The sequence below is a fragment of the Podarcis melisellensis genome, assembly GCF_964234715.1.
Source record: "Podarcis melisellensis genome assembly, chromosome: 4".
Lineage (NCBI taxonomy): Eukaryota > Metazoa > Chordata > Lepidosauria > Squamata > Lacertidae > Podarcis > Podarcis melisellensis.
Window position 1 is genome coordinate 28,081,034 of NC_138531.1, and position 25,236 is coordinate 28,106,269.

At 40.2% G+C, this 25,236-nt stretch overlaps 2 protein-coding genes across 10 annotated transcripts in view; both read right to left on the reverse strand.

Moving 5' to 3' along the window:
- CCDC138 (coiled-coil domain containing 138) overlaps positions 1-11,222 on the reverse strand; it is a 28,768-nt gene extending 17,546 nt beyond the window's left edge. The window contains exons 1-10 of one of the 2 annotated variants that reach the window (XM_081907389.1): positions 10,786-11,222; positions 9,834-9,894; positions 8,737-8,875; positions 8,439-8,536; positions 6,036-6,214; positions 5,210-5,368; positions 4,005-4,124; positions 2,630-2,707; positions 2,435-2,542; positions 592-756 (exon numbers count right to left, since the gene is read on the reverse strand). In XM_081907389.1, coding sequence (XP_081763515.1) covers positions 592-756; positions 2,435-2,542; positions 2,630-2,707; positions 4,005-4,124; positions 5,210-5,368; positions 6,036-6,214; positions 8,439-8,536; positions 8,737-8,875; positions 9,834-9,894; positions 10,786-10,851 — 1,173 coding nt within the window. In that variant the 5' untranslated portion in view covers positions 10,852-11,222. Of the gene's footprint in view, positions 1-591; positions 757-2,434; positions 2,543-2,629; positions 2,708-4,004; positions 4,125-5,209; positions 5,369-6,035; positions 6,215-8,438; positions 8,537-8,736; positions 8,876-9,833; positions 9,895-10,536; positions 10,744-10,785 lie in introns of those variants that run through there. The other variant, XM_081907390.1, reaches the window with a different exon arrangement.
- A 3,158-nt stretch (positions 11,223-14,380) lies between these two features.
- Positions 14,381-25,236, reverse strand: part of LOC309367796 (E3 SUMO-protein ligase RanBP2-like) — a 37,270-nt gene continuing 26,414 nt past the window's right edge. The window contains exons 21-30 of one of the 8 annotated variants that reach the window (XM_081907371.1): positions 24,252-24,329; positions 21,688-21,858; positions 20,732-20,824; positions 19,678-19,877; positions 18,304-18,508; positions 17,695-17,793; positions 17,335-17,480; positions 16,732-17,005; positions 15,966-16,300; positions 14,381-14,925 (exon numbers count right to left, since the gene is read on the reverse strand). In XM_081907371.1, the coding sequence (XP_081763497.1) occupies positions 14,620-14,925; positions 15,966-16,300; positions 16,732-17,005; positions 17,335-17,480; positions 17,695-17,793; positions 18,304-18,508; positions 19,678-19,877; positions 20,732-20,824; positions 21,688-21,858; positions 24,252-24,329 (1,907 nt within the window). In that variant the 3' untranslated portion in view covers positions 14,381-14,619. Of the gene's footprint in view, positions 14,926-15,965; positions 16,301-16,731; positions 17,006-17,334; positions 17,484-17,694; positions 17,794-18,303; positions 18,509-19,677; positions 19,878-20,731; positions 20,825-21,687; positions 21,862-24,251; positions 24,330-25,236 lie in introns of all 8 variants that reach the window. The other 7 variants (XM_081907365.1, XM_081907366.1, XM_081907364.1 and 4 more) reach the window with 7 other exon arrangements.

A 25,236-nucleotide genomic window follows, 5' to 3' on the forward strand; every position in this document is an offset into this window, starting at 1 on the left:
GTTCCGACATTAATAGGCTTTAAATAGTTTCTGTATGAAACCTGGTAGATAGAACACATGTCCCACATGTGTACAGAATTAACAAGGGAATCCTACGTTAGAAGTCAGTCACACTATGTCCATTAAGGCTAACTCTAGGTAAGTGTTTAGGATTGGAGCTTAAGGATACACAAAATACCTTTGTTTTGTAATTTTATATCACCTTCTACTTGGAAAAAAAGTATTATATTCAACATTAGCCATACTCACTAAAGGCCCCCTGTAATTATTGTGTGTGACTAACTACTCTTAGCATGACTAACTTTGGATACAACCTTTATACAATGATATGAAATCATTAATCAGAGTGGCCTGGATAGCATCCAAATCAAGATGAGCAACGTTTGTATATATGGAAATGCTGCAATCATACACAAGGTTATATCACAGACTACACCCTGCGAACCTGAATAGCTCAGGTTTGGAGAGCACATGGCTCAGTATTATGAAAATGAACATGAATTCTGGGGCCTACAGCGTTGTTAGACACACATCCAAATATAATACAAGCACTTTTACTGTAAAACAAGATGTAGGAAGAGGGAACCCTACCCTGATACACTTCTCCTGTGTGTAGTTTCTGCTGGAAGCAAACACGCCTGTCAGAAGACATTCAGAAGCTTTCTCTTCCTCTGCTACCAGTTTGCTCAGGTGCTGATCTGAGATCCAGTCCATTAACACCGTTAAAAGGTCATATATGTGTGAATTAATTGGTATCTGCAAACATAAAAGTGAATCTCTTAGGGCACAATTTGAAGAAGTTCTTCACCATGAGATAGCTATCTAAAGCACGCATTGACTTGTGCCGTCTGCACTGCAACACACATCTGACTTGCATCAAGGGCACTGAGAGCATATGCAAATCTGCCTGGGGATAATGGGGATGTACTGGTTTGAAGAAGGGGAAAGTTACTCCATTTCAGCATCATTTATATGGATGAGAATTCCTGCAGGATTGACACTGGGAGTACAGGTATTTTTTATTTCTTATTACATTTCTAAACACATTTCTGGTACCTTCCTCTGTTGAGGTATGTCATTATTCTTTTGTGAGGAGGGGGGATTCTTCTCAATACAAGTTCCTTCTTTTCAGAAATCCATTTTTTGCTTTTTCAGTTTCAACTAACCCCAGCCAGTGTCTTCTCAGAAACTAAATATAACCCAAGCTTATTGGAATGGGAAACATATTTGGAAAGAATATTTTCAAGAGTACAGTGGTACCTTGGGTTAAGAACTTAATTTGTTCCGGAGGTCTGTTCTTAATCTGAAACTATTCTTAACCTGAAGCACCACTTTAGCTAATGGGGCCTCCTGCTGCTGCAGTGCCGCTAGAGCACAATTTCTGTTCTCATCCTTAAGCAAAGTTCTTAACCTGAGGTACTATTTCTGGGTTAGCGGAGTCTGTAACCTGAAGCGTCTGTAGCCTGAAGCATATGTAACCTGAGGTACCACTGTACTATTTACCCTACAACTCCCCTCCTAATAAAATATAACAGTTCCAAACCAACATGTCCTTGTGCATGCAAGAGAAAGAGAAAATGAACTTGTAAAATCTGGAACTGATTGCTGAAAAAATATTGACTTACAGACTTGGGGAAAATAAAATGGTTGGGTGTTGATGAGTGAATTCTATAATTAGATGATGATGATGAAGATGATGATGATAATCTATTATTTATACTCCGCGCATCTGGCTGGGTTTCCCCAGTCACTCTGGGCAGCTCCCAACAGAACTAAAAGCACTATAAAACATCAAAGGTACAGGACAGAGAACCAGAAGTCTTTTTATATTTGGTCAGGACTCCCCTTCCCTTTTTGTATAAGAATTAGTATGAAAGAGGCCTCCCAGCATTCTCACAGGCCCATATAAGATCAGCATACACAGTTGGGCCTGATGAGCATTTACTGTTCCCAACCCAAATCCTGCGGAAAGCCATCTAATTCAGGTTTTAATTTAATCCTGACTTGTTTTTAAGAGGTGATTTAATTATTGTTTGATTTTATATCAATGTTTATATTTGATGTTAGCCGCCCTGAGCCCGGTCTCGGGCGGGGAGGGCGGGATACAAATAAAAGTTTATTATTATTATTATTATTATTATTATTATTATTATTATTATTATTATTATTAATTATTATTAATTTTTTCTCTTTCTCTCTCCTTTCGCTTTTCCTTCCTTCCTTTATTTCCCCCTTTCCTTCTTTCTGCCTCCATTCCTTTATAGATTAAGCATTTCTTTTACTTCAGTGTATTATAAAAAGATACTTTGTATTGAGCATGAACTTTTGTTTATCTTTGGACAAGTATCAATAAATATAGATAAATATAGATATAGATACATTTATCAATATAGATATGTAGAATTCCCCTTTCCCCCTATAGTGTACAGCTTACTTTGTAACTTTTTGACGTTGTTGTTTTTTCTGGCTTGATAACCTTTCGCTCCTGGGCTGTGTGGAAAGCTTCTTTAGATTTTTGTATGGATAAAAATTCATGCTTCCGCTGTAACGGGACAGAATGAAAAGAAATTACATTAGACTTCTTTTCCTGCAAAGCTGACAAGCAATACAAAGCATATTGAAATATTACCTGCAAATTCTCTAAACGAGCTTGCACCTTTCGAGACTGGCCTTCCAACTTCTTGTTTTGCTCACTTACGTCATTTAGCTAAAAAAGAAGTGGAAGATGTTGAGCCAAGCCTTATAGATAAAACTTTTCTATTATGTAGTGGGCGGTTCACAAATAATTTCTCTTTTGCTCATAAAACTGTCTGGGTGAGTCCTCCCTACCCTTCATGGCTTGTAAGAATGAAGAGAACTAGAAAGTCCCCCCTTTATCCTCCTTTGCATATGCAAAGAACAAGCTGCCAAGAGTTTGCAGCTGCAATTCTAAACACAGTTATGGAGAAGTCTGTTTTGCTGAAACCAAGGAACATGCTTTCACGTCATTTTTTAGTGCTGAGATGAAAGACACACGAACCACGTCAGGGTGACTGCATCCTTTCTGTGGCGTTTTTGAAAAGCAGTGTCCTGCTCCGTGGCAAGGTGAGGCGAGGCAAAATTCCAGCTGGGTATAAGGCTCAGGCTGTGCTATCGGAATGCAGAACTTCAGCAACAAACAAAATGAGACTGGGAACTATAGAGTGGCAACAGCTGCCTTCCAATTGTCAGCCCTCCTTGCACTGGAAGGTGCTTAGAGGTCCATCCTGCAGCAGGAGCCTCCTACTGCGATAAGAATTGGGGAGCATCTGGTCTCACTGGGTCTCAGAATTTGAGGACAGCAGTGCCACAGGCTCATCTGGTGGAAGCACATCTGGGGCTCCTGCCCTTTCTGAGCCCTCGACTTCATGTCCTTAAAAATTCTGGGTGCCTGGCAGGCACTAGTACGGTGTTTTTCTTAAAAAGTGTGGTCAATATTTGTAAGAGCCACAATGGGCTAAGGCTCCCCCAAACGGACAAAGGCTCCTGAAACGGAACAGATGTAGCCAACCTGCAGTATAAAGATGGGTACCCTATAGTTTGTTGAAGCTCTAAGAGACCCACAAGCATTGGAATGCACAGCTGACAGAGAGAGAAGCACTTGAATTCAAAAGCAAAGCAACTACAACATTAGGTGCGAACACTCTGGTGCAGCAGCTATGCTTTTTAAATAATTGCAAGACCTCTTCAATAAGATAGTATTACACTAGGCTAGCGTAAGGTAATGTGTGAATTACATTTAACTATTCTGGTTACTATATTTCTTACCCAGCATCACCCATACACCATAAAGCTAACAGAAACTGTAATAACCATTTAGTATTAGAACACTTAACAAAAAAATTCTGTTTATAATATTTAAAATGCCTGATTTGTGTGTATATTATTCTTTATTATTTTTTAATTTATTAAATTTGCTTACTGCCCTTCATCTGTAGATCTCAGGGCGATTCACAACATAAAAATACAATATAAAAAACACTTGCCTGTTGTCTTAACGCATCATTCAGTTCCTTCAAAGTTTCAAATGATGATTTAAGCCTTTTGTTTTCCTTTGCTTTTTCTTTCAAAGCTTCAGACAACTGCTGAATTTCAGCTTCATGTTGCTAGAAACAAAATGAAGAACTTGTAAAGAAAAGGATTAGCAGTTTTGTGTTTTTGAAAGCATTTAAAGGGTCCAAAATCACATTGAAACACCCTCCTAAATAGCCAGACGTTATGTCTCTTGATCATCCAAAATGCTACTTGTTATGTTTTCCAGTTCTCTTCCTTATGCCTTTTCATAATTAGCTGCTATGGCTACATCGGGATGATTGTATGTCTGCTTAATAAGTGAAGAGATGAGCTTCCTGCCCCCATAACCAGTCACTTTACACATCCCTTCACAAGAGCTGGGGGGGGGGGGGGCTTGTCTCCTGCCTGACAAGAATAAGAGGAGGAAAGTGACTGCTTGTGGGTGTGCAAAGCTTGTTCATATCTTGACTTATCACCCTGTGATATGACTGAATGTGGCTTGTAAGTGATAAAGAAGCGCAATTATTTTAATTTAGATTGTTTCTTTAGTATAAACTTGTTTGATCGCATAAATTATCTGGGGGAAATTTTACTTGCGGCACTACAGCATACAGAATATTACAGAGTGGTAACCTAAAAAGGAATATTTTCCTCTGGTGCACTGTTAGTGGGGTAGGAGAGCTAAAAAACAAGAACAACACACATCTGGCAACCAATGTGTCCCTTTGGTTTCAGATAGTACATAGGTAGAAAAGTCCGAAAAGGCTGGGGCACCAATTTTCAATCTCTCTCTCTCTCTCTCTCTCTCTCTCTCTCTCTCTCTCTCTCACACACACACACACACACACACACACCATGGCCATGGTGGCTCATTTACCCAAAGTAATGTATTTAGCATTAACTCTGGAAGTGTATATTCTATTCTGACCAAACTAAGCCTCCTAGAGCAAAATATACATCAGCCTCTAGAGCAAGGTTTATGTATGTTTTAGTGGAGATTCCTGCATTGCAGGAAGTTGGACCAGAAGCCTCTTGAGGTCTCTTCCAACTCTACAATTCTACGTATCAAGTAATGAGAGTTGCTTAGCTGAGATGTGAGAATAGTTCCCACCTTTGTGAATATTTTAGCCAGAAACATTTTCCCCTGGTAAAGAAGCAATTTTAGATGTAACCATACCTCTTTCATAATTTGAAATTTTGTGTGAACTTCCTCCTCAACGTTTCTTATCTTGGTCAAAGCAGCTTCATGTCTACAAAGCAGGGTCTCTCGTTCCGCCAAACAGTGCTCACGTCTTTCAAGTTTTAAAGCATATTCCTCCTGGGCTAATTTTTCTTGCTGCATCAGAACAGAAGAGGAGCACAAACTGTGGTGCTGTGAGTAAATTTTAATAAAATCCAGCATTTTCTTTTTAAATGTAAGACATCCCTGCAATTAAGTGTCAGAAGAAATGACTACTCCACAAAAGATGCGCTAGTCTGCCTTCCTTCCTTAACGTACCTTTGGCCTGAAAGGGCAGAGCTGAATCTTTTCCGATCACTGGTAACAATGAAGGTAGTTTTAATAAGCTCGTATATAGCAAAGAAGACTGAAGTAAGCAAGTAACTCAGTCATAACCACATTAGTTGCATATGGTACTGAAGGTTACTCATTTTTATATGACAGCCTAGATCAAACTTTGGTAAAAAAAATTAATTTCCTTAATTTGAAAGAGTATTTTACATACTTTAATATTCACATTATAGATGGAATTTAATACAGATGTAAAATTCAACAATAAAAAACTGGAAACGTTGGTTAAAACTGATGTTTATAGCACTGCAACATCTAAACAATCAAATGCTGCAGGAAAATTTATTGATTAGAAAAATAGAAACATGATATTAACAATAAGGTCATGCCACTGCAGGACAGAGAACAGTAAGAAAACATACATGATGTACATTAAATTAAAAATCACTATTTTTATTTTTAAATCTACCAATAGATCATTGTTGATTTTTACCTGCAGCTTTTGATGTATGATAGATAATTCACGATAGATTTGACTGAAATGAGATGGTATCAAGTTTTTCCCGTTTAGTTCTTGGCTTTCAAGAATTCTCACACTCTCTCTTGCTGGTTCACCACCACTATCGTAATCACAAGATGTGGTCACTGTCAAACTGGATGGCAGAGTAATGTCTAATGGGTGAAAACAGATACAGACATGCTCAGAATCTTAGTGTACCATTCCTTTGTTTAGAGCATGAGACTGTTAATCTCAGGGTCATGGGTTTGAGCCCTGCATTGGGCAAAGGATTCCTTTATTGCAGGGTGGTTGGACCAGAAGACCCTTGTGGTCCCTTCCAACTCTGCCATTCTACTTGTGTTGAGAATACATCAAGTAATCAACATAATGTGTGAACCAGTCTGAAATGACTTTCAAAGCCCTCATCTACAGGTTTACCTAGCCATATCTAGGAGCACCTTGAAAACTGTGAATCTGTCCTAGAAAAGGATGACACCCCCCCCCCAGTTGACCGATGCACCCACCATCAAATCATCCACCTTGCCTAGATTGAGCTTCAGTTTCTTGGCTCTCATTCGTGTTTCTAATCCCACACACCAATTTAGCATGTTCTCTGCCTCATTTAAATCAGATGTAATGGGGAACTGTAGATGGGTGTCACCAATATACTGATAACACTCCCCTCCCAATCCCCAGATGATCACTCTCGTGTTGAAAGGTGTGTGGGCTCCATTGCACAAATGCTCTAGGGGCCAAGCAGCCCCAGGACCTTCTTTTGCAGTCACTTCTCCAGTGTAAGAGCAAAACTACTACAGTGGTACCTCTGGTTACGTACTTAATTCATTCTGGAGATCCATTCTTAACATGAAACTGTTCTTAACCTGAAGCACTACTTTAGCTAATGGGGCCTCCCGTTGCTGCCGCGCCGCTGCTGCATGATCCTGAAGCAAAGTTCTTAACCCGAGGTACTATTTCTGGGTTAGCGGAGTTTGTAGCCTGAAGCGTATGTAACCCAAGGTACCACTATACTTGCAGAGACTACCCAGGATACCATAGCTACTGAATGTTGTTGAGAAGTCCAGAATGAGCAGCATCATGATATTCAATGTAATCTCATCCTGAAGTTGTAATGTCTTATTACTTGGCAGACAGATGTTTGGCTACCACTTTAGACTCTGAAAAGCTATCACAGCTAGTATACAAAGGCATTTTAGACTGCAGTTGATTATTGGAATTGTGTTCTCTGTCCTGTTTTTTAGGTTTTTGTTTCGTATTGGTGTAGATGGATTTGTAACCCAAAGAGTGCTAATAATGGTTCCTCTTCATCCTAGAAAAAAGTGACAAGAAGGGTGCTGCAAGGTTCTGTCTTGGATGAAGGTCTCGAGGGGGTGCTCATCAAATTTGCAGATGACACCACACTGGGATGGGTAGCAAATGTCACCGAAGACAGAAATGGGATTCAAGATGACCTCAACAAATTGAAGAACTGGGCCAAAACTAACAAAATGACTTTAAATAGGGACAATTGTAAGGCTCTACACTTAAGCAGGAACAACCAGCCACACAACTATAAGGTGGGGAATATCTGGCTTGCCAGCAGTATATGTGAAAAGCATACTGGGGTCACAGTAGACAACAAGCTTAACACGAGTCAACAGTGTGATGCAGCAACAAAAAAGTTAAATGTTAATCTAGTCTGCATCAACAGATGTATAGTGTCCCAGTCAAGAGAAGTAATAGTCCTGCCTTGGCCGGAACAGAAGTCTAAGTGGATCTCCAGTCTAGAGGTATACTTTGGTTCATCTCAAATGGGGAAAAAGCTTCATCTCCTTCCTCTGAGAGCAATGCTTACTGTTGTAAATTTTGGACATAAAGAAATGCAGTTAACTAGAAATGCTTCCAATACATTGCTTTGTTGCATATAAAGAGCTGTTATGTAGCTAGCAACACAAGGTTATGTTCCGCTGCCATGTGTAGAAGAACACGGGCCAGCCAGGCAAGACACTTTCAATAGTAGAACAAAGGGATACTCACCCACCTGTCTGGAATTCGGAAGAGATGCCTCCCCCATTGGCACAGCAATCATTGCCACTGTTGCATCCATGTAATGGGGGGGGGGGGAAAGAGAGGGTAAATTACCCACCATGCTTTCCAACTAATTTAACACAAAACTTCACCTGTGAAGATGTGAATTAAGAGAGGGGGGATAGTCTGAACTGTAACTTACTACCTCGTATAAGATGTCACTACCAATCCTGGAGTAAATGTGCTAGAAAAAAATCATGCAGTAAGTCAGATGAGCTGCCAGTTACATATTTCATTTAATTTCAGGCTGTGAATGGGCTATCAAATGAGATTTCCTTTGAGTTGTATTAGAATTCATAAGAATGTGATTACCTGATTCTGAATACGTGTCTCTGGGAAAATCTCCAACGAACTCAGGCTGTATGTCACGCTGACTTGAGCCATATAGAGAATCCAATTCATCACCCTGCCTAATAGACACAAAATGATTGCATTAAGCTGCACACTGTATAAAACAATGTTCGTTCACATTCCTTGTACGGTGGGAAAGATATCCAATAAAACTTTCAGATCTTAAAATATATTATTCCAGAGTACAACGATGAGATTCAGCAGTATGCTTTACAGCAAAAAGAAAAGACTGGCTCAAAGAGTAAAATGGTTTTCTTACCGACTTAAATTTTTAACATTCTTTGAAGTGTCTGAAAAATGCTTTGTATTTTGCTTTCTTCTATTGCCAGTATATTCTAACTGTGAGGAGCATTTGAGTAACGATGCAATTGTATCATCAAGTGAGCTGTCCATTTTCTCTGCAAGGAAATAATATAGGATTGTGCTAATTAGAAAAACAGAGCCACCCTGCTAATGTACCCAGCACTAGTACCTGAAAACCCTGCTAATACTTTAAACATGCATCTAACCGCAAGAGCCAGTCCACACAAATCTGGGACTAGGAAGAGCAAACTCTGGGTGAAGGAGCAAATCCTAGGAAGTCTTCAGCATTGGCAACTGGTTTAATATGTAGCCATTATAATGATTAGCAACCTGTCCACTCCTCACTTCAAAAAAGACACTTTGCTGCATTTATAAAGCCAGCAGAAAGGGGGAAAAACACCCCCAGCCTCCACAATTCATAGAGAATTGGAGATAAGAGTTTTTGTGTTGGGCATGTTGGACAGAAGCACTTCATATAGGAAATGTAGCAGAGTGAATGAGTTTGAGAAATGCTTATCAGCAGCTCTTATTTTGTATACAGGCGGCGACCATTTTGCAAGCATCCAACTAACGGGCGATCGGTGTGAACACACACTGCTTTCAGCCCTGGAAGGGATGTGCGCAATGATCAGGAATGCAAGACTTTGCCACACTAGAACACTACTCTCTGACTTAAACATTGAGACCACCTACTCTTAAAGGTATTCCCAGGTTTGTTAAGAAGCTAGCATGGGAGCACTGGCCCACCATCCTAACCATATCTTCTCAGTGGGACTTAATTCCAGTCTAAAACTCCCAAATTATTAACTTTCGACTGCACCTAAAACTCCTAGATTCAGTAGCATGGGTACTTGTCTGTAGGCTGCAAACTAAAGAATTAGGAAAGAATAAGAGATTAAAAGGCATAGGAAGGTCAGACAGAAAAGGCCAAAGAAAAGAAATGCGTCCTTGCGCTAAGAGACTGCATCCCCATTCTATTTTCCTAACTCTCTCTTATCAAAATTTAAGAATTCTTTTAAACAAATAGATCAAACACCTTTTAAAATGCCATACCTGTAGATATTAGGGACCTTCTACTTTTGCATTTGGCCTGTGCTGCATCCAGAGAATTATTCTAAAAGAAGAATTTTGTTCTATAATTACTAACATCAAAAATATGCTGGCCTGTTACATCTACACAATGTGTGTTTATTTGATTGTTTTGAAGTGACATTTCACCTTTAAACAGGAAAGGGTTTTCCATTAAAACTTTACAAGAAATCAAAAGTGTTTTCCTTAAGCCAGCCCTTAAACAAAATATTTAGCCAACGGTGTGTTTGTGACACACACACACACACACACACACACACACACACACAATAGCAAGAGAACACTAAGAAGAAGGGGGAGTAAATACAGACAGGCATTTCAAATACTGGTCTTCATACAAAGGTGCAAATATCTATCAAAAAGTTCCACAACTTGTTTTTGTTGGACCAAATGTCTCTCTCTCTCTCACACACACACACCCAGTTAGTGTATGCGCACAGAAAAAGGCTAGGAAAGCCTTTGTCAAGCAAACAAAGAAATCGAATTAAGTCTCACTCTTTGTTTAAGTGTTTTATTATGTCTTGTGCATCTTTTTGTTTGTTTGTTTAATGACAGGGGCCCCTCAACAGCTGGAAGTAGCCAGGGGTCCCCTCTGGGCCTGAGCATGCCTCTGGGCATGTGCGAAGTGGTTTCCCAACCCAAGACAAACAGCAACTCATCGCCGTACATTTAGGTCTGCAGGCTGGAAGTTTTTCTGGAGGACGGGAGCCCCCAGCACCTGAAGAACCGAACAGGTGAGCGTCCGGAATTAAAAGTGCTACACGAGAACGGGGGGAAGCCGGCAGCACTCCTGGCCCACCCCGCGTCTCGTGGGAATGGAAGAACACGCATTTGTAGTTTGCCCTCCTGACCAGGCAGCTGTTCCACACACGCAAGCCCACCCTCCCTCACGTATTCCCGCTCGCAGGAGCCCCACCTGTCCGGCCAGGTAGCGTCTCCTCCAGCGCTCGACTGAGGGGCTCAGCTCGGCGGAAGCCGCCATTGGAGGAAGGGCAGAGACAGTCAAGAAGCCCGCGGCCGCCTCCGCCACTCACAGCAACGGCCCGAGGAGAGGCCGAAGGGCGCCTGCGCGAAGACGCTCCTTACCGCGGTTGCCAGGGACAACGAGGAGCGGGAGGCTGCGCGGCCTGTTTCGAAGGCCGCGCTCGACCTAAGACTCTCTTTTCCTCACCCGCCTCCGCGGGAGGGGGAATCAGCTTGTTTCTCTTTGACGCCGCAGGAAGGGGAGGGAACTCCCTGGAGGGTAGTCCCATGTCTATGTAGAAGAGAAGAGGTGCCTGCTTTGGGATTGTATAGTTGGAAGGGAACCCCCGAGGTCATCTATCCCAACCCCCCCTCCCGCCACGCAGCAGGATTCTCCGCTCCATGACCTGGAAGTTTTTTGAGCATATGTTGCATGGCTAGTTGCTTTGCATGCTTTTTGGCTGAGATGGCATTGCAGGGGGTTAGGCTAGATGACCCGGGGGGGAGGGGTCATCTAGTTCAATTCTTTTCAAATAACTTTTACTAGAAAACCGGAGGCATTTCGTATTTTAGATAAAGAGATCCCAAAAAATCTAAGAGAGGTATTCTTGTATGCAACCGCAGCGGCTCCTATACTTGTGGCCAAGGGATCGAAAGATCACGAGGCTCCAAAAATAACAGATTTTACAATTAGGAATTGGTGGAGATGGCTCAACTGACTAGTAAACTCAGAGGAAACTCAAAGTGAAAATTTGCAGGAAAATGGGATGGTTATACAAGATATGTTCAAAAACACAATAATAGTTTTGACTCCGTGCTAGCATTCGAGTGATAAAGGAACTAAAAGGAGGTGGACAACAATTAAGGATTTATTATGTTTTCAGAATGTATTGGGAAATTTATATAGAAAGGTTTATTGTTTTGTGTACATTCGATTGTAAGATAAAATATATGCAAAGGGACTTGACAAGAAGTCAAAGTTGAAGAAAAGATTTTGGAAGATAAAAGGGGAAAAATATTTACTTTCATTATTATCATTTTGTGTGTGGGTGTGTGGGTGTTGCACACATGTGTTTTTGTATGGAATGTTTGGGAGGAAATAAGACGGTAAATAACAAATAAACTAAATATTGATGTATGTAATTTTTATTTCTTAATTATATTTAGTGGTAGTATGGCTGTATTGTTTTTTGTAACATAAAATCATCCAATAAAAATTATTTAAAAAATAAAAATAAATAGTCCAACAATTTTCAAGATCCTATATTCGCTGTGTGCACCCAACACAGTGAAATGGCGCTTGGCACGCTTCAACCGTTTGGAATGTAAAAAGCCACCAGCAAACCTTTTGTAAATTCCGTACTTGGCTCTTACGGGCTGGTGACTTGGATGCTATAAAAACTTGCAGTGTTAACCATAAGTCTCCGTGTTTGCAGCCTTCAGCAATGCAATGCTGTTTGTGCCTACTTGCGTTCCAATGAACTCCTTGGGAGTCGCTTCCAAGCAAACGCAAAAGATTGGAGCTTTTTCAGTTCAGTGCATAGGAGCAGGTGGGGAGAGATTAAGAGCAAGATCTATTTCTCCTTCAAAATTCTCCATAGCAAGACCAGGTCATGAGGTACCACCACCACAATTAGCAAAGAATGATCACCACGGCAGCATTTACTTATATGCATTTATATCATTTTTAATCCACCTTTTGCCGCCAGGCAATCCTCGGGTGGGTTAGAAAATAAAATGGAATTGTTCAATGTAATTAATAGACATAAATTGTAATTCCATCAGCCGCCTCCTCTGTCTTAGGGGTTGCGAATGCTTTTTGGACTGTGTGGTTATAACACAAAATTAAGAGTAGCTGCTCCTTGTCCTCCTCCCACAGTATTATTAGTGGTTCTGATCGTACCTTCAGGCTGAAGTCCAGAGAGCATTGGGAGAGTGCCTTATGTTATGGGGACTATCTTGTCTCTAGTGGTATTTAATATCTACATGAAGCCATTGGGTGCGGTCTTTCGGCATTTCAGGGTGAGGTGCCATCAGTATGCTGATGACACTCGGCTCTGTTTCTCCTGCTCAAATGAATCAGGAGAGGCCATGCAGTCCCTGCGCCATTGCCTGGACAGTGGTGAGATGGATGAGGAAAAACAAGCTGAGCTTGAATCCTGGCAAGATGGAGGCACTGTGGGCAAGTAGTTTCAGCACCCAAGAAATTGGTCAGTTACCTACCCAAGATGGAGTTAACCTTCAAGAGGAGCCTTCATGGGGAGTGTAAGTTTGTGGGTGTTTCTGTGTCCAGCTCTGTCACTGGTGGCTCAAGGGGCTCTTACCAACTCTGGTTGGTTTGACAGCTACAGCTTTTTCAGGACCATGAACAGTAACTCATGCACAGATTACTTTCAAGATAAGACTGGTGCAATGCGCTCTATGTGGGGCTTCCCTTTCACTTGATCCAGGAGGCAGGCCGTGTCAGCATATAACATCTGCTCAGAGATCTGCACTGGTTGCTAATTTGCTACTGGGCCAAGTTCAAGTAGCAACTTGGGACCAGTTTACCTACGAGATCACTTTACCCTATGTCCATTTAACTGGCAGAATTAACAGACTACCCATTTTGCATTTGTAAGAATGCATTGTATAGTGTGGCAGTACCTGCACTTTGGAGCCCCTTGCCTATTGAGATCAAGTAGGTGTGCCTTCATTGTGCTCTTTTTAGCACCTGCTAATACATTGTTTAGAAGGGACGCGGATGGCGCTGCGGGTTAAACCACAGAGCCTAGGGCTTGCCGATGAGGTCAGCGGTTCGAATCCCCGTGACGGGGTGAGCTCCCCTTGCTCAGTCCCTTCTCCTGCCAACCTAGCAGTTCAAAAGCACGTCAAAGTTCAAGTAGATAAATAGGTACCGCTCCCATGGGAAGGTAAACGGCGTTTCCATGCGCTGCTCTGGTTCGCCAGAAGCGGCTTAGTCATGCTGGCTGTACGCCGGCTCCCTCAGCCAGTAAAGCGAAATGAGCGTCGCAACCCCAGAGTCGGTCACGACTGGACCTAATGGTCAGGGGTCCCTTTACCTTTTATACATTGTTTAGACAAGCTTATCTAGATGCTAGAAAGTTGAGGCTATTTTAATCTGTTTTAAAGTATGGTTGCAATTATTTTTCAATTTTATTTTATCCTCTTGTAAACCGCTTTGGGGTTTTGTTACAATCAAGTGGTGTATAAATTTTATGACATAGGTAATAAAATGAATGAATGAATGAATGAATGAATGGTGTCCAAAAGTACTGAATAGAGATCAGCAGATTCCAATTCTATGATTTGTTCACTAATACACAATTATGGCTCATGTGAATGAACCACTGCAGACTGCCCAAAGCCACACACTTAAATTTACACATGCAGGCAGGCAAGTCAACATAAATGTTTTGGGGTTGTCTGTTGTTCAAGTAAGTCAAGAGAGGAAAGTAGTAACCACCCACTAGTTTGTAATTTTATTTAAACCATTCAATTAAACTGGGAAATTGCTCAAATCAGAGTAACAGAACTTCCGACTCGTATTTAATTTTAAATCATTTAATACAAAAATGGGGATGAAACAAAAATACACCTAAAATTTACCAGTGTTTGAACTTTTATTTCACAACATGCAGTCAATTGAAACACTAAAAAAGGACTCAGCTATAAGCTGTAACTTTACATTTATACATCGGAAATGTTCATTTTAAAAGAAGCTGAACATAATTTTGTCTAAATCTGAACATTTATTTTAATCCACATACAGGTAATAGCAATGATTTTATATTTGACCACAGTCTGTAATCGAAATTCTTTTTGACACTTCTCCTTTAGGTGAGCCAAAAGATTCTATTTTTTTCACGACATCCATCCCATCCTTTACAAACCCAAAAACAACATGTTTAAAGTCCAAGTGCTCTGCTTTTTTGAGAGTGATAAAGAATTGGGAATTATTGGTGTCTCTGCCACGATTTGCCATCGACAGTAAGCCAGGGCCAGTGTGTTTTATTTCAAAGTTTTCATCCTCAAATGCTTCTCCATAAATGGACCGGCCACCTGTACCATCTTGTCTAGTGATATCACCTCCCTAAAATGTAAACAAATAGAGAAAATTCACTTGGTACACTTGGTACACGTTGAAACATCTGAAATGTGTGTAGAAATACATTTTACCAGCACAATGTGGTGTCCCATCTGGTGTTCACAACTGCTAAATCAATAGTGGTTTCATTCAGCTCCTGTGTTCAGCTATTGCAGCAAACCATGGTGAGTCATTATGTGCACAGGCAGCAGCAAGCCTCAGGTAAATGTCATTTGAGCCCAAAGCTCACCACCACTCACACACATATTAATAACAAACCATGGTTTGTCAGGTTTGAATGCAGTCATGGTTTTCACTTACATTTGCCTTTCATTTTCATATATAAGACTGTAAGGTGTTATGTCCCACTAGCTTCAGAGGCTAGCATAAATACACTTGTTCCTTCATGCTGTCACTTCTCAAAATTAATGAAGGGGATGAGTGAGCCTAGAAATGTATTCTGATTGTTCTAAGGCAGGGATGGGGGTACCTCCAGACTGTGGGGCCTAATTGGTCCTGCCAGAGCTCCCAATTTGACCTGCAGTGCCCACCTGACTCAGTCAAAAGGTGTTTTGCTTTCAATGGGGAATCTGAACACCCCACAAGCAAAATAGGAAAGCTGATGTCATTGTGACATTAGGTGTTTGACAGAAGTGCAGCTCTGCCTATATGTCAAATATGATCCCCATATTTAGCCTAGCTAGCTGGGCAAAAACATTTCCCACCCCAGGGTTTAAAGGATTGGCCTTTAGTGTCCATTTACATTCTCTGTGTAAGTGTACATCTATTGGATACAACTGAAGGAGATAAGAGAAAATGAGAAGCTAACTTGGCACTAGAGAAACTACAGAAGTAATGGAATATAAACTGAGAAGCAAGGCCCCAAATTAACTTCCAGACTTTCATGATATGAAAGGCTCATATCATGTTTCATGTTTCTACTAATTTGCTTGCAAACTAGAACTTTTCTACTGAGCCTTAAAATATATTCCTGTTAATCAATGTATAGTATGAAATGTATGTTCAATCTTAGCATTTTCACTTACTTGACAGATAAAATCTGGAATTATTCTATGAAATATGGAATTTCGGAATCCAAATCCTTTTTCTCCTGTGCATAATGCCCTGAAGTTCTCAGCAGTTCGCGGAACAATATTTGAAAACAATTCTATGGTTACATGACCTAGAGGTTCGTCATCAGCTGAAACTTCGAGATATACTATAGGGTTAGATTCCTTTGACAATTCTGCTGCCAGAGAAACATGACCCTTCTGTAACTCTGACAAGCTTTGTTGACATTCTTCAAATTTCCTCTTGAAGGAATCAGCCAGCTCTTGGCTTTTAAATCTGACAGCAAGCTGTTCTATCTTAGCTTCACCATCTGAAATTAAGATTGCAAGTGTTATTCATGATGTAATGATCAGAATGCAGCCTTCTCTCAGCATTTGTTCCTGTGTACAGCAACATGGAAGCTAGGAGTGGGGCTGTGCTGGAGTAGCCCTGCCCCAGACATAGCAAACTTCATTCAGCCCTTCTCCCAACATTTGTGCAAGGATCTGTACTGAGGGGGTTCTTCATTTACTTGCTGCATGCAGAAAGATTCCAGATTCTGTGGAAACCTTCACACTAATGCCTGCTTTCTGCGGCAGCCAGGGAAAGGGCCCAATGGAGCATCATGGGCATAGCTACTTGGTGAAGTCCCACTCCTTGCAGCATCATGGGAACCAGCACAACCACAAAGGGTTAGGAAGGGAATATGTCATATATAATGGATGGGAAATAAAGTTATAGAATATCTTTACAAATACTCACCGGCATAATCTGTTGCAGTCCAAACCATAGCATTGTTTGAAGTATTCAAGGGCTTTAGATCCATCGTTTTTGTAATCATATGATTTGCACAGACTTTGAAAACTTGGTCCCTTCTCATTAAGATTCTATACCATTTCTTCTGTGTATGGTAGAGGATCTTTATTTCTCCCACACCACGTTCTTTCCACTGATTGACGTCTCTGTCCCATCTGTAGAGTTTTGCCCTCTCTTTGAAGAGAATTTCTTCATCTTCTTCTCCTGACTTCACCTCAACCTAGCAGGGATAAGTAGTCATATTTACTCAGATCACTGCTCCTGAGTTATTATAAATTCTATGCACGTTTACAAAGGAGTAAATTCCACTGTGTACAGTGGGGCTTAATCTCAGGCTAGTGTGCAAAAGATCACATTCTTAAAGTAGTATATTCTTGAATTATGGGAGCTTTTTTAAAAAAATAAATGACCTGCATACTTCTTCCATTTTAGAGTAAGTAAAAACAACAACCCTATTTTGCACACAAGAGAAATTGTGCAGCTCACTGTCCTCACATGTGTTAGAGGAAAGAACCAACTCTTATTTTATTTAACAGATTCATATCTTACCTCAGGCAGTGATACAATCGGTTCAAAATGAATATCATCACTATGTACAACTTCTTCATCACTTCCATCATCTTCATTGTCACCTTTAGTGGCCACTTGTCCGCCAAACACAGTTGCTCCTGTATTTGCCCACTTGAAGTTTTTGTCTGCTTAGATGGGAAGACAGAATCTTAATACTATAGAAAAATATTTCTGAGATTACATTTTCTTATCCCACCCCCACAAAAAAAAGTGATTTCACACACAACAACTCTCTTAGCAGCAAGCAGTTTTTATAAATAGTTAAGTAGATAATATGTGAATGAATGAATGGATTTATTACGGTCACAGACCAAAAATTAGACAATATGTGCATCTTACCTTTAGAACCAAAAGCAAAATCTCCAGAATTATTTGAAGCCAGATCAGCAAAAGACAAGCCAGGTATGTTGCCAAGGGCAAATGAGAAAGGTTTGCTTTCTATATAAAGGGAGGAAAAGTGTTCATATCATTCTGTGGTCCATTTTACATTGCATAATAGGTCACATTCCCCCACTATCATAGCTCCAGATATAAGCACAGGTAGAAGGAGAAAGTGAACAAGTCTGAAAGTGTAACCTCTGAAAGGACACTAGCAAGGCATTAGTCAGTCCACTGGAGATACAATGAGTGTTGTCCACTAGTCAAGGCCCCTTTCTGTTAAACTCTCAACCCTTCGTATTCTATACAATCAGTCAGTCAGTCAGTCAGTGAATGTTTATTACAGCAAACAGCCAGCATATTAAAGCAGAATTTCTGCATAATTTCCTACATGAACAATAAAATGATCGATGTGGGATTTAACAATCAAAATACTAATTAAGTGTACTTAAAATACATGCCCAGAAGAATAGAAGTTTTAATTAGCTGGAGATTCTCTGTATGCATTATTAGACTTTGCAATGTTAGTTTCCTTAGTATACGTGTCTTTCACACATCAAATGTGCATACCTTGGTGTGTAGAACTGGCATCGCTTTCTTTTTTCGTTGACAAGTCAACTGGTTTGTCATCTGCTGCTAATAACGTCTGTATAGTGTATATAGGTTCAGTGGTAGAATCTGGTTCTTCAGCTCTACTGACTGCTTCAGCAGGCTGTTCCTCCTTAATGGAGCACACATCATCAGTTGAACTGGTTACTTCTTCTACTTGAGCTTCCTGAAAAGAAACGAACCGAGTTATTATTTAAACTGGTGCCAAGTCTTCATAGGCTCTTTATGTAAATGCATATGTAAAGTACCGGACAGTATCTGAAAACAGAACCAGCTGATCTCTAGAACAGGTATCTTCCTGGCAGGGAAAGTGGAGGAAACTAAAACTGCGGCCTGCACCTCTGCACTTTCAAAATGGTTTCACATCATACTATCAAATGCTTGTTTTAGAATTGGGAATTAAAAGGAACTAGAAGTCTATGTTATCAAACCCACATTCCATGAAGTCTCTTATAAAGATCCTATTGAAATAAAGGAGGTAGACAGAATACCTCAGCCCTCAAAATTTATAAAGCTAAAGTTGTCCAACGAATCTGTAGTGGGGTAGGAGAGCTGAAAATAATGCCAATCTATTTCACATCTGGCAACCAATGCGCCGCTATGCTTTCAGATAGTACATGGGAAGAAGAGTCTAAAAAGCCCAGGACACAAATTTTCAAGGCCCTCTAGCAGCTATGGTGAAGAAGAAGAAGAAGAAGAAGAAGAAGAAGGAGGAGGAGGAGGAGGAGGAGGAGGAGGAGGAGGAGGAGGAGGAGGAGGAGAAGAAGAAGAGGAGGAGGAGGAGTTTGGATTTGATATCCTGCTTTATCACTACCCGAAGGAGTCTCAAAGCGGCTAACAATCTCCTTTCCCTTCCTCCCCCACAACAAACACTCTGTGAGGTGAGTGGGGCTGAGAGACTTCAGAGAAGTGTGACTAGCCCAAGGTCACCCAGCAGCTGCATTTAGAGGAGCGGGGAAGCGAACCCGGTTCACCAGATTACGAGTCCACCGCTCTTAACCACTACACCACACTGGCTCTGGCTCATTTACCAGAAGTAATGTATTTAGTGTTAACTCTGGAAGTGTATACTCGATTCTGACCAAACTAAGCTTCCTGATGTATATTGTGTTCTAGATCTCTTCCATGAACTTCTAGTAACAAAATGGCACTAGGGTGCAGGCAATGTGGAATATACCCCACCCTACTCTCAGACCCAATAACAAACAAAAAGGAATAGCATCTCTGCACTTAGAAGGAAGTCTTCCTGTTATGCCAATTTTCAAGAATCACACGTTTGGACCATAGCAAGTCCAGCTGAATTGGTGCTTAAAGTCCCATTCTTTTGCTACTTACATTCGTTTCTTGGACTTTTCTAAGTTCTGTTTGAAAGTCTTCTAAGTTATTGTCTTCATCAGTGTCACTGCCAATACCACACAGAAAGGTTGGAGGAAGCTTCAGGGTTTCTGCTTTAGCCTTTTCTTCAGGAGTTGGTTTCTTCTCCCACACAAGAACACACTCGCTCTCACATTCTGCTTCATTTTCTCCTTCAACAGCTAAACAGAGAGTATTTTAAGATTTTATTGAAAAAAAACTAGAATAAAGTAAAAAAACTTAAAATCTCAAATAATGAAGCCTAGGGATAAGAGGTTTTAGTAAAAAATAAAAAAATTGTCCAGTAGCACCTTAGAGACCAACTAAGTTTGTTCTGGGTATAAGCTTTTGTGTGCATGCAGACTTCTTCAGATAGGTGTCTGAGGAAGTGTGCATGCACATGAAAGCTTATACCCAGAACAAACTTAGTTGGTCTCTAAGGTGCTACTGGGCAATTTTTTTATTTTGACTGTGTCAGACCAACATGGCTACCTACCTGAATCTAGGTTTTAGTAAAAGAATCTAGGTTTTAGTAAAAGAGAAGGAGCAGAGGAGCTCTGCCAGTTTCTGCATCTTTAGAAATCTCAACGTTTTGCTGTAATAAATTTCTCATTATACCACCACTTGGCATTTTCACTTGTTTTCTCAGCCTTTAATTGTAAAACTGAAACTAAAATGGCCAGGTTTCTAGCAAGGTATCTCAAAGTGCATTTGAGGGGATTTCACCCCATATGCATGGGATTGTAACACATTCTTATTAAATCTATTCTTCTTCTTCTTCTAATAGTGTTTAGTACTACAGGGAACACTTTAATTATTTCAGCTTTTATCTCATTATAGCAAGCAAATTCATTACAAACTTGAAATTATCATTTCCCTACACAGTTCCCCATTCTTTTATGATGTTTTTCAAGTTATGGAACCATGTAATAAATGGCATGGCAAACAACTGTGAGTCAGAATGTATTTTCATTCCCCCCAAATTCAAAATTATAGCTACAATTATAGTTACAATCTTCCTCCCAAGAAAATTTACTTGTATCAGTTTCTTTCAGTTGTGCATGTTTTTTAGGTTTATCAGGATACAACTTTCCGTTGAGCTTCTTCACGGCTGTTTCATAGTCCTCATCTGAAATATGAAAATGAAAGTTTGTTTACACTGCATATCTGTTATGTCACTAGCTAGTAAGTATTTGGGTTTGTATGCCCTGTTATACTTTAAAAGGAGTAACAACCTTAAGCATGGACAAAATGCAAAAGATGCAAAATAGCTTAAACAGTAAAATGCAGCAGTTAGACAACTATGGAGCTTGAAAATACCTGGGGTTTGCCTGGTATGAGTATATTGAGTATATTTACCTGGTATGAATATTTTGATAAACTGAGCGCCAGGCAAGTGTCCCAAGTGAGGGAGTACCACAGAATAGGGTGGGAAACCTTTTTGGCTCCACAAGCCAAATTCATATCAGGATCTGTCTTGCAGGTCACAAATGACATCAGGTGTTGGGGCATCAAAGCACTTTGCAGGCAGCAACACATTGCTGAAAGCAACATTTTCGCCTTCCCTTTTTAGCAGCATATTGTTGCCTGCAAGGTATTTTGAAGTCCTGACACCAGGACTTTGAAGTTCAGCTAAACAGCACCACATCTGAGTGCACAGGGGGCTCTCATGTGCATCCAAATCAAGCTGGCCTGATCTCCCATTGCATCAGCTGATGCAGGGGGAAGTCAGTGCTGCTTAGCTGAAGAGTGCTATTAAGTTTCATCCTGCTCTATATGACTGACTAGGGCCAGAAACAGGAGGCTTTGTGATCCCTGAGAAATGATCTACTGCACTGTGCAGGTGATACCCCGCCCCCAAACAGCCCTTAATTCATGAAGACAAATACATTTCCAGAAATGATGTTCTTCTGGACTGGACCAATGCTTCCTTCATTCCTTAATAGGGTTCTGTAACTTAAAGAAGAAGAATTTTCAAGGAATGCGTCTTACCATCATCATCATCTTCACTCAGATACCCAGGTTCATTCTGGTAGCAGAAGAATGTTGGAGGTAACTTAAGGGAGTCTGCAAGAGCTCTTTGCTCAGGTGTGGGTGTTAACTCATATACAATCAAAACATCGTCTGAAGTGGCAGTATCATCCGGCTCCTTCTTAATCTCAACTGCTGGGGAAAGAAGTGAATTGTCTGAGCAAGTCTGAAAGCAGCAGCTGCACTTGAATACTAACACATTCACAAAGCAGGCAAGAAATACTTTCAACCAGAAAACAAGCAAGATTTAAAGTCAAACCAATAAGAAGAGTTTAGCCACTATGAGATGGGTTTCCTTTCCATAAAGCCAAACTCATGCCATGCTTCTCCTAAGACAGCTGCCTACAGACACAACAAATCTTCCATCCATCTATTGTCTTTAAGTAGAACTTACACTGTGCATGTATTGTGTTTAGAAAAAAGATACTTCTGGGATGTTCAGTGAAATGGCATAGAAACATTTTAAGTTAAAAACTTGTAAAGCAGAAGAAAATATACTTTAGATAGCACTTTAATTCCATTTTATCTTAGACCTGATTTAGGTTGGGTTTTATTGATATATTAAAATATGAATGTATCTTTTGTTAAGGTGACTTAACAGTGGGAATAAATTGATAGGCTGTGAAACAGATCTGATTTTATTCATTTGGAAGCTGAGAATTCAATTTTACAGTTGTAATAACAATAAAGTCAGGCTCTTTCAAATTATTCAAATTATATATATCAAGCAGGAGCTTGGCAAGTGTGCATGGCCCCAAACTCGGACTTTGAATCACAATATTTTGACAAAGCTAAAACGTGATTTCAGTGAGAGCCGAGCACATGGCATTAAGTTCTTCTCACTGAATGAGACAAAATGTGTATTGCACAAGGTAGATGACTAGATAGTAAGCATCAATAGTAACACTGTATACCACTGCCATCAATTTTTATTTAGCCATAATAATGGCTTCAGCTATTTCATTTATCATTGTTAGGATTACTCTTGTTGTGCTGAAGTTCTCTTTCCAAAGTGTATTTTTAAATAGGTTCATCAATACCGAGTTAACTATTCTGCTTACACAGTACTGGAAAAGAAGCAGAGTAGAAAGAGCTCACTAAGTCCTAGCAATTTGCCGCTATTCTTTTCATCATGAGGTGTTCAGGTGTTTCAACATGAGGCGTTCAAAATCAGAAGCAATCTGATTTTGTCTAGCTGATCATCGTTTGCTAAATCTATCTCAATACAGCAGTAAGCCCTGTATAACACTCAGAATGTGATCAGAACATAAAACCTACTCATGTGATTTCATAAAGAAAAGCAAATATCAGTCCCAGAAGTAGGGATTTCCAGATTCCCAGAAGTAGGAATCAATTATTAAAGTCACAAATTGGTAGATCTAAGTATGAAGTACAGATGCAACAAAATCAAATAGTTTCAGACCACTTAAAAAGAATTATATTCCTTTAAGCGCCAACACCACAATGGTTAAACTGCTCCTCAAAAGCGTCATCCTATAACACCTTACTATTTGACTAAGAAAACTATTTCTGAAGCTATGTCTGAAGCTCAGACAATCATCTCCGAGGCAAAGTCTGTATGTCAATTGACAAATACATATTAAAAGAATACATGCCAAGTACACAAAACATTTTCATGCATGCTTATTATCAGTGTGCACTCTCTCACACAAGAATGCAAGCCATATCCTAAACAGTTAAAATTAAATGTTCCAGACTTCTAGTCTCCTTCAGAATGCACAATTTAGAAAAACCACCACCACAGATAGTTGTGTTAGGTTCAGCTTTAGTAAAACACAAGCCTTGGAATTTCTCATTTCCTTATGCACCTCTTCCAATCTGCTTCAGAGGGTTGGGGGATGGGTGCATGGGAGGAAGAGGAAGTGTGGAAGTCCCGTGGCACATGCAGAAGCCCTTGCACTAGTGGGAAAACTTCTCTAGATAGAACCCAACATCTGCAGCCATTTTCTCTTAATGAAAAATGGTCTTTTCCCAGGATGTTCCTAGGTTCTTTAAAAATATTTTAAAAACTAATCAGATGGAGGGACACTGATTATGAAGTGAAACAAAAGCAAATAAATATGAGGCTGGAGAGTAGTTCAGAAAACGTTCCATGAATTAGCATAAATCTCCCCCTTCCAAGAAGGAAAATAATTTGCTTTGTAGGATGGTTCAAGAACAAAAATACTAATATCGAGATTGGGGGACAATAAGGACACCTGAAACATACTTATTCCATGTCTAGCCTTTTTTCCTTGCCTACTTACCATCCATCAAGCAAATTTTTAAAAAGTCAATAACTGGGCACTCAGAAAACATAGCAATCAGGCAATCACATCCAAGGATTTAAATAACCAATCTCTTACCACAACAGCTGTAAAGCAAATTCAGTCATTACTATTCTCTTTTAACATGCATGTTAATTTTTCTATAATTCTATTAGCCAATAGCCTGCTAAAGTTGGGGAGCTGTCAGTGTCTTCCCAAAAGTGATACAACACAACATTCAGTGCAGTATGTAAATACCTTTACTATTGGGTTGAGGGGGAGATGCGCTGGTCCAAAAGGCCATTGGGTTAGATTTAAAAAGGCTAAAATTAAATCCTAGAAAATAAAGTGTGTGGATTTAAGTATTTAATTAACTTCATTAAAGGGTCAAGGGGCGCTACCAAACACACACACAGTCACAGACACACAGTCACAGACACACAGACTTGTCTATGATTTTACATAACTTATTATACTAATGTAATCTGGAACAGTGATCTTTCTAGCTGCAAAAATTAAGACGTTAGCTTTCAACTAGCAAAACAATTTTATCAGTACAGGAAGTAATGTTGCAATCCTAACCCTACTCTTTTGGGAGTAAGTCCATTGGTTTCAATACAGTGGTACCTCGGGTTATGAACTTGATTTGTTCTGGAGGTCCGTTCTTAACCCGAAACCGTTCTTAACCTGAGGTACCACTTTAGCTAAATGGGCCTCCCGCTTCCCCTGGCACACGATTTCCGTTCTCATCCTGGGGCAAAGTTTGTAACCTGAGGTACTACTTCTGGGTTAGTGGAGTCTGTAACCCAAAGTGTTTGTAACCCGAGGTGTTTGTAACCCGAGGTACAACTGTAGAGCCTACTTCTTAGCTGACATGGCTAGGCGTTCAATGCAAGATACCTAAAAACAAACAAACAACAACAACAACAACAAAAACCCCTGCTGGATTTCATTACCCCATTTTTCAAAGTGGCCAACCAGTTTCTAAGAAACACAAGCCGGACACGAAGGCAAGAATTTCCCTCACTCTGTTGCGACAACTGGCATTCAGAAATACAATCTCTGAACATGGGGAGTCAATCTGGCAAATAACTGCTAAGATTCTCCTCTAAATCAAGATTTTACATTTCAAAGTTTTAAAGAGAAGCAAACAAAAGATGAACCATGTTTTCCTTTTATTGACCTATTAGTGCCAATATTTATTCTGATCAAGTTCCCCTCAAATTTTCATCCTCCACGACAC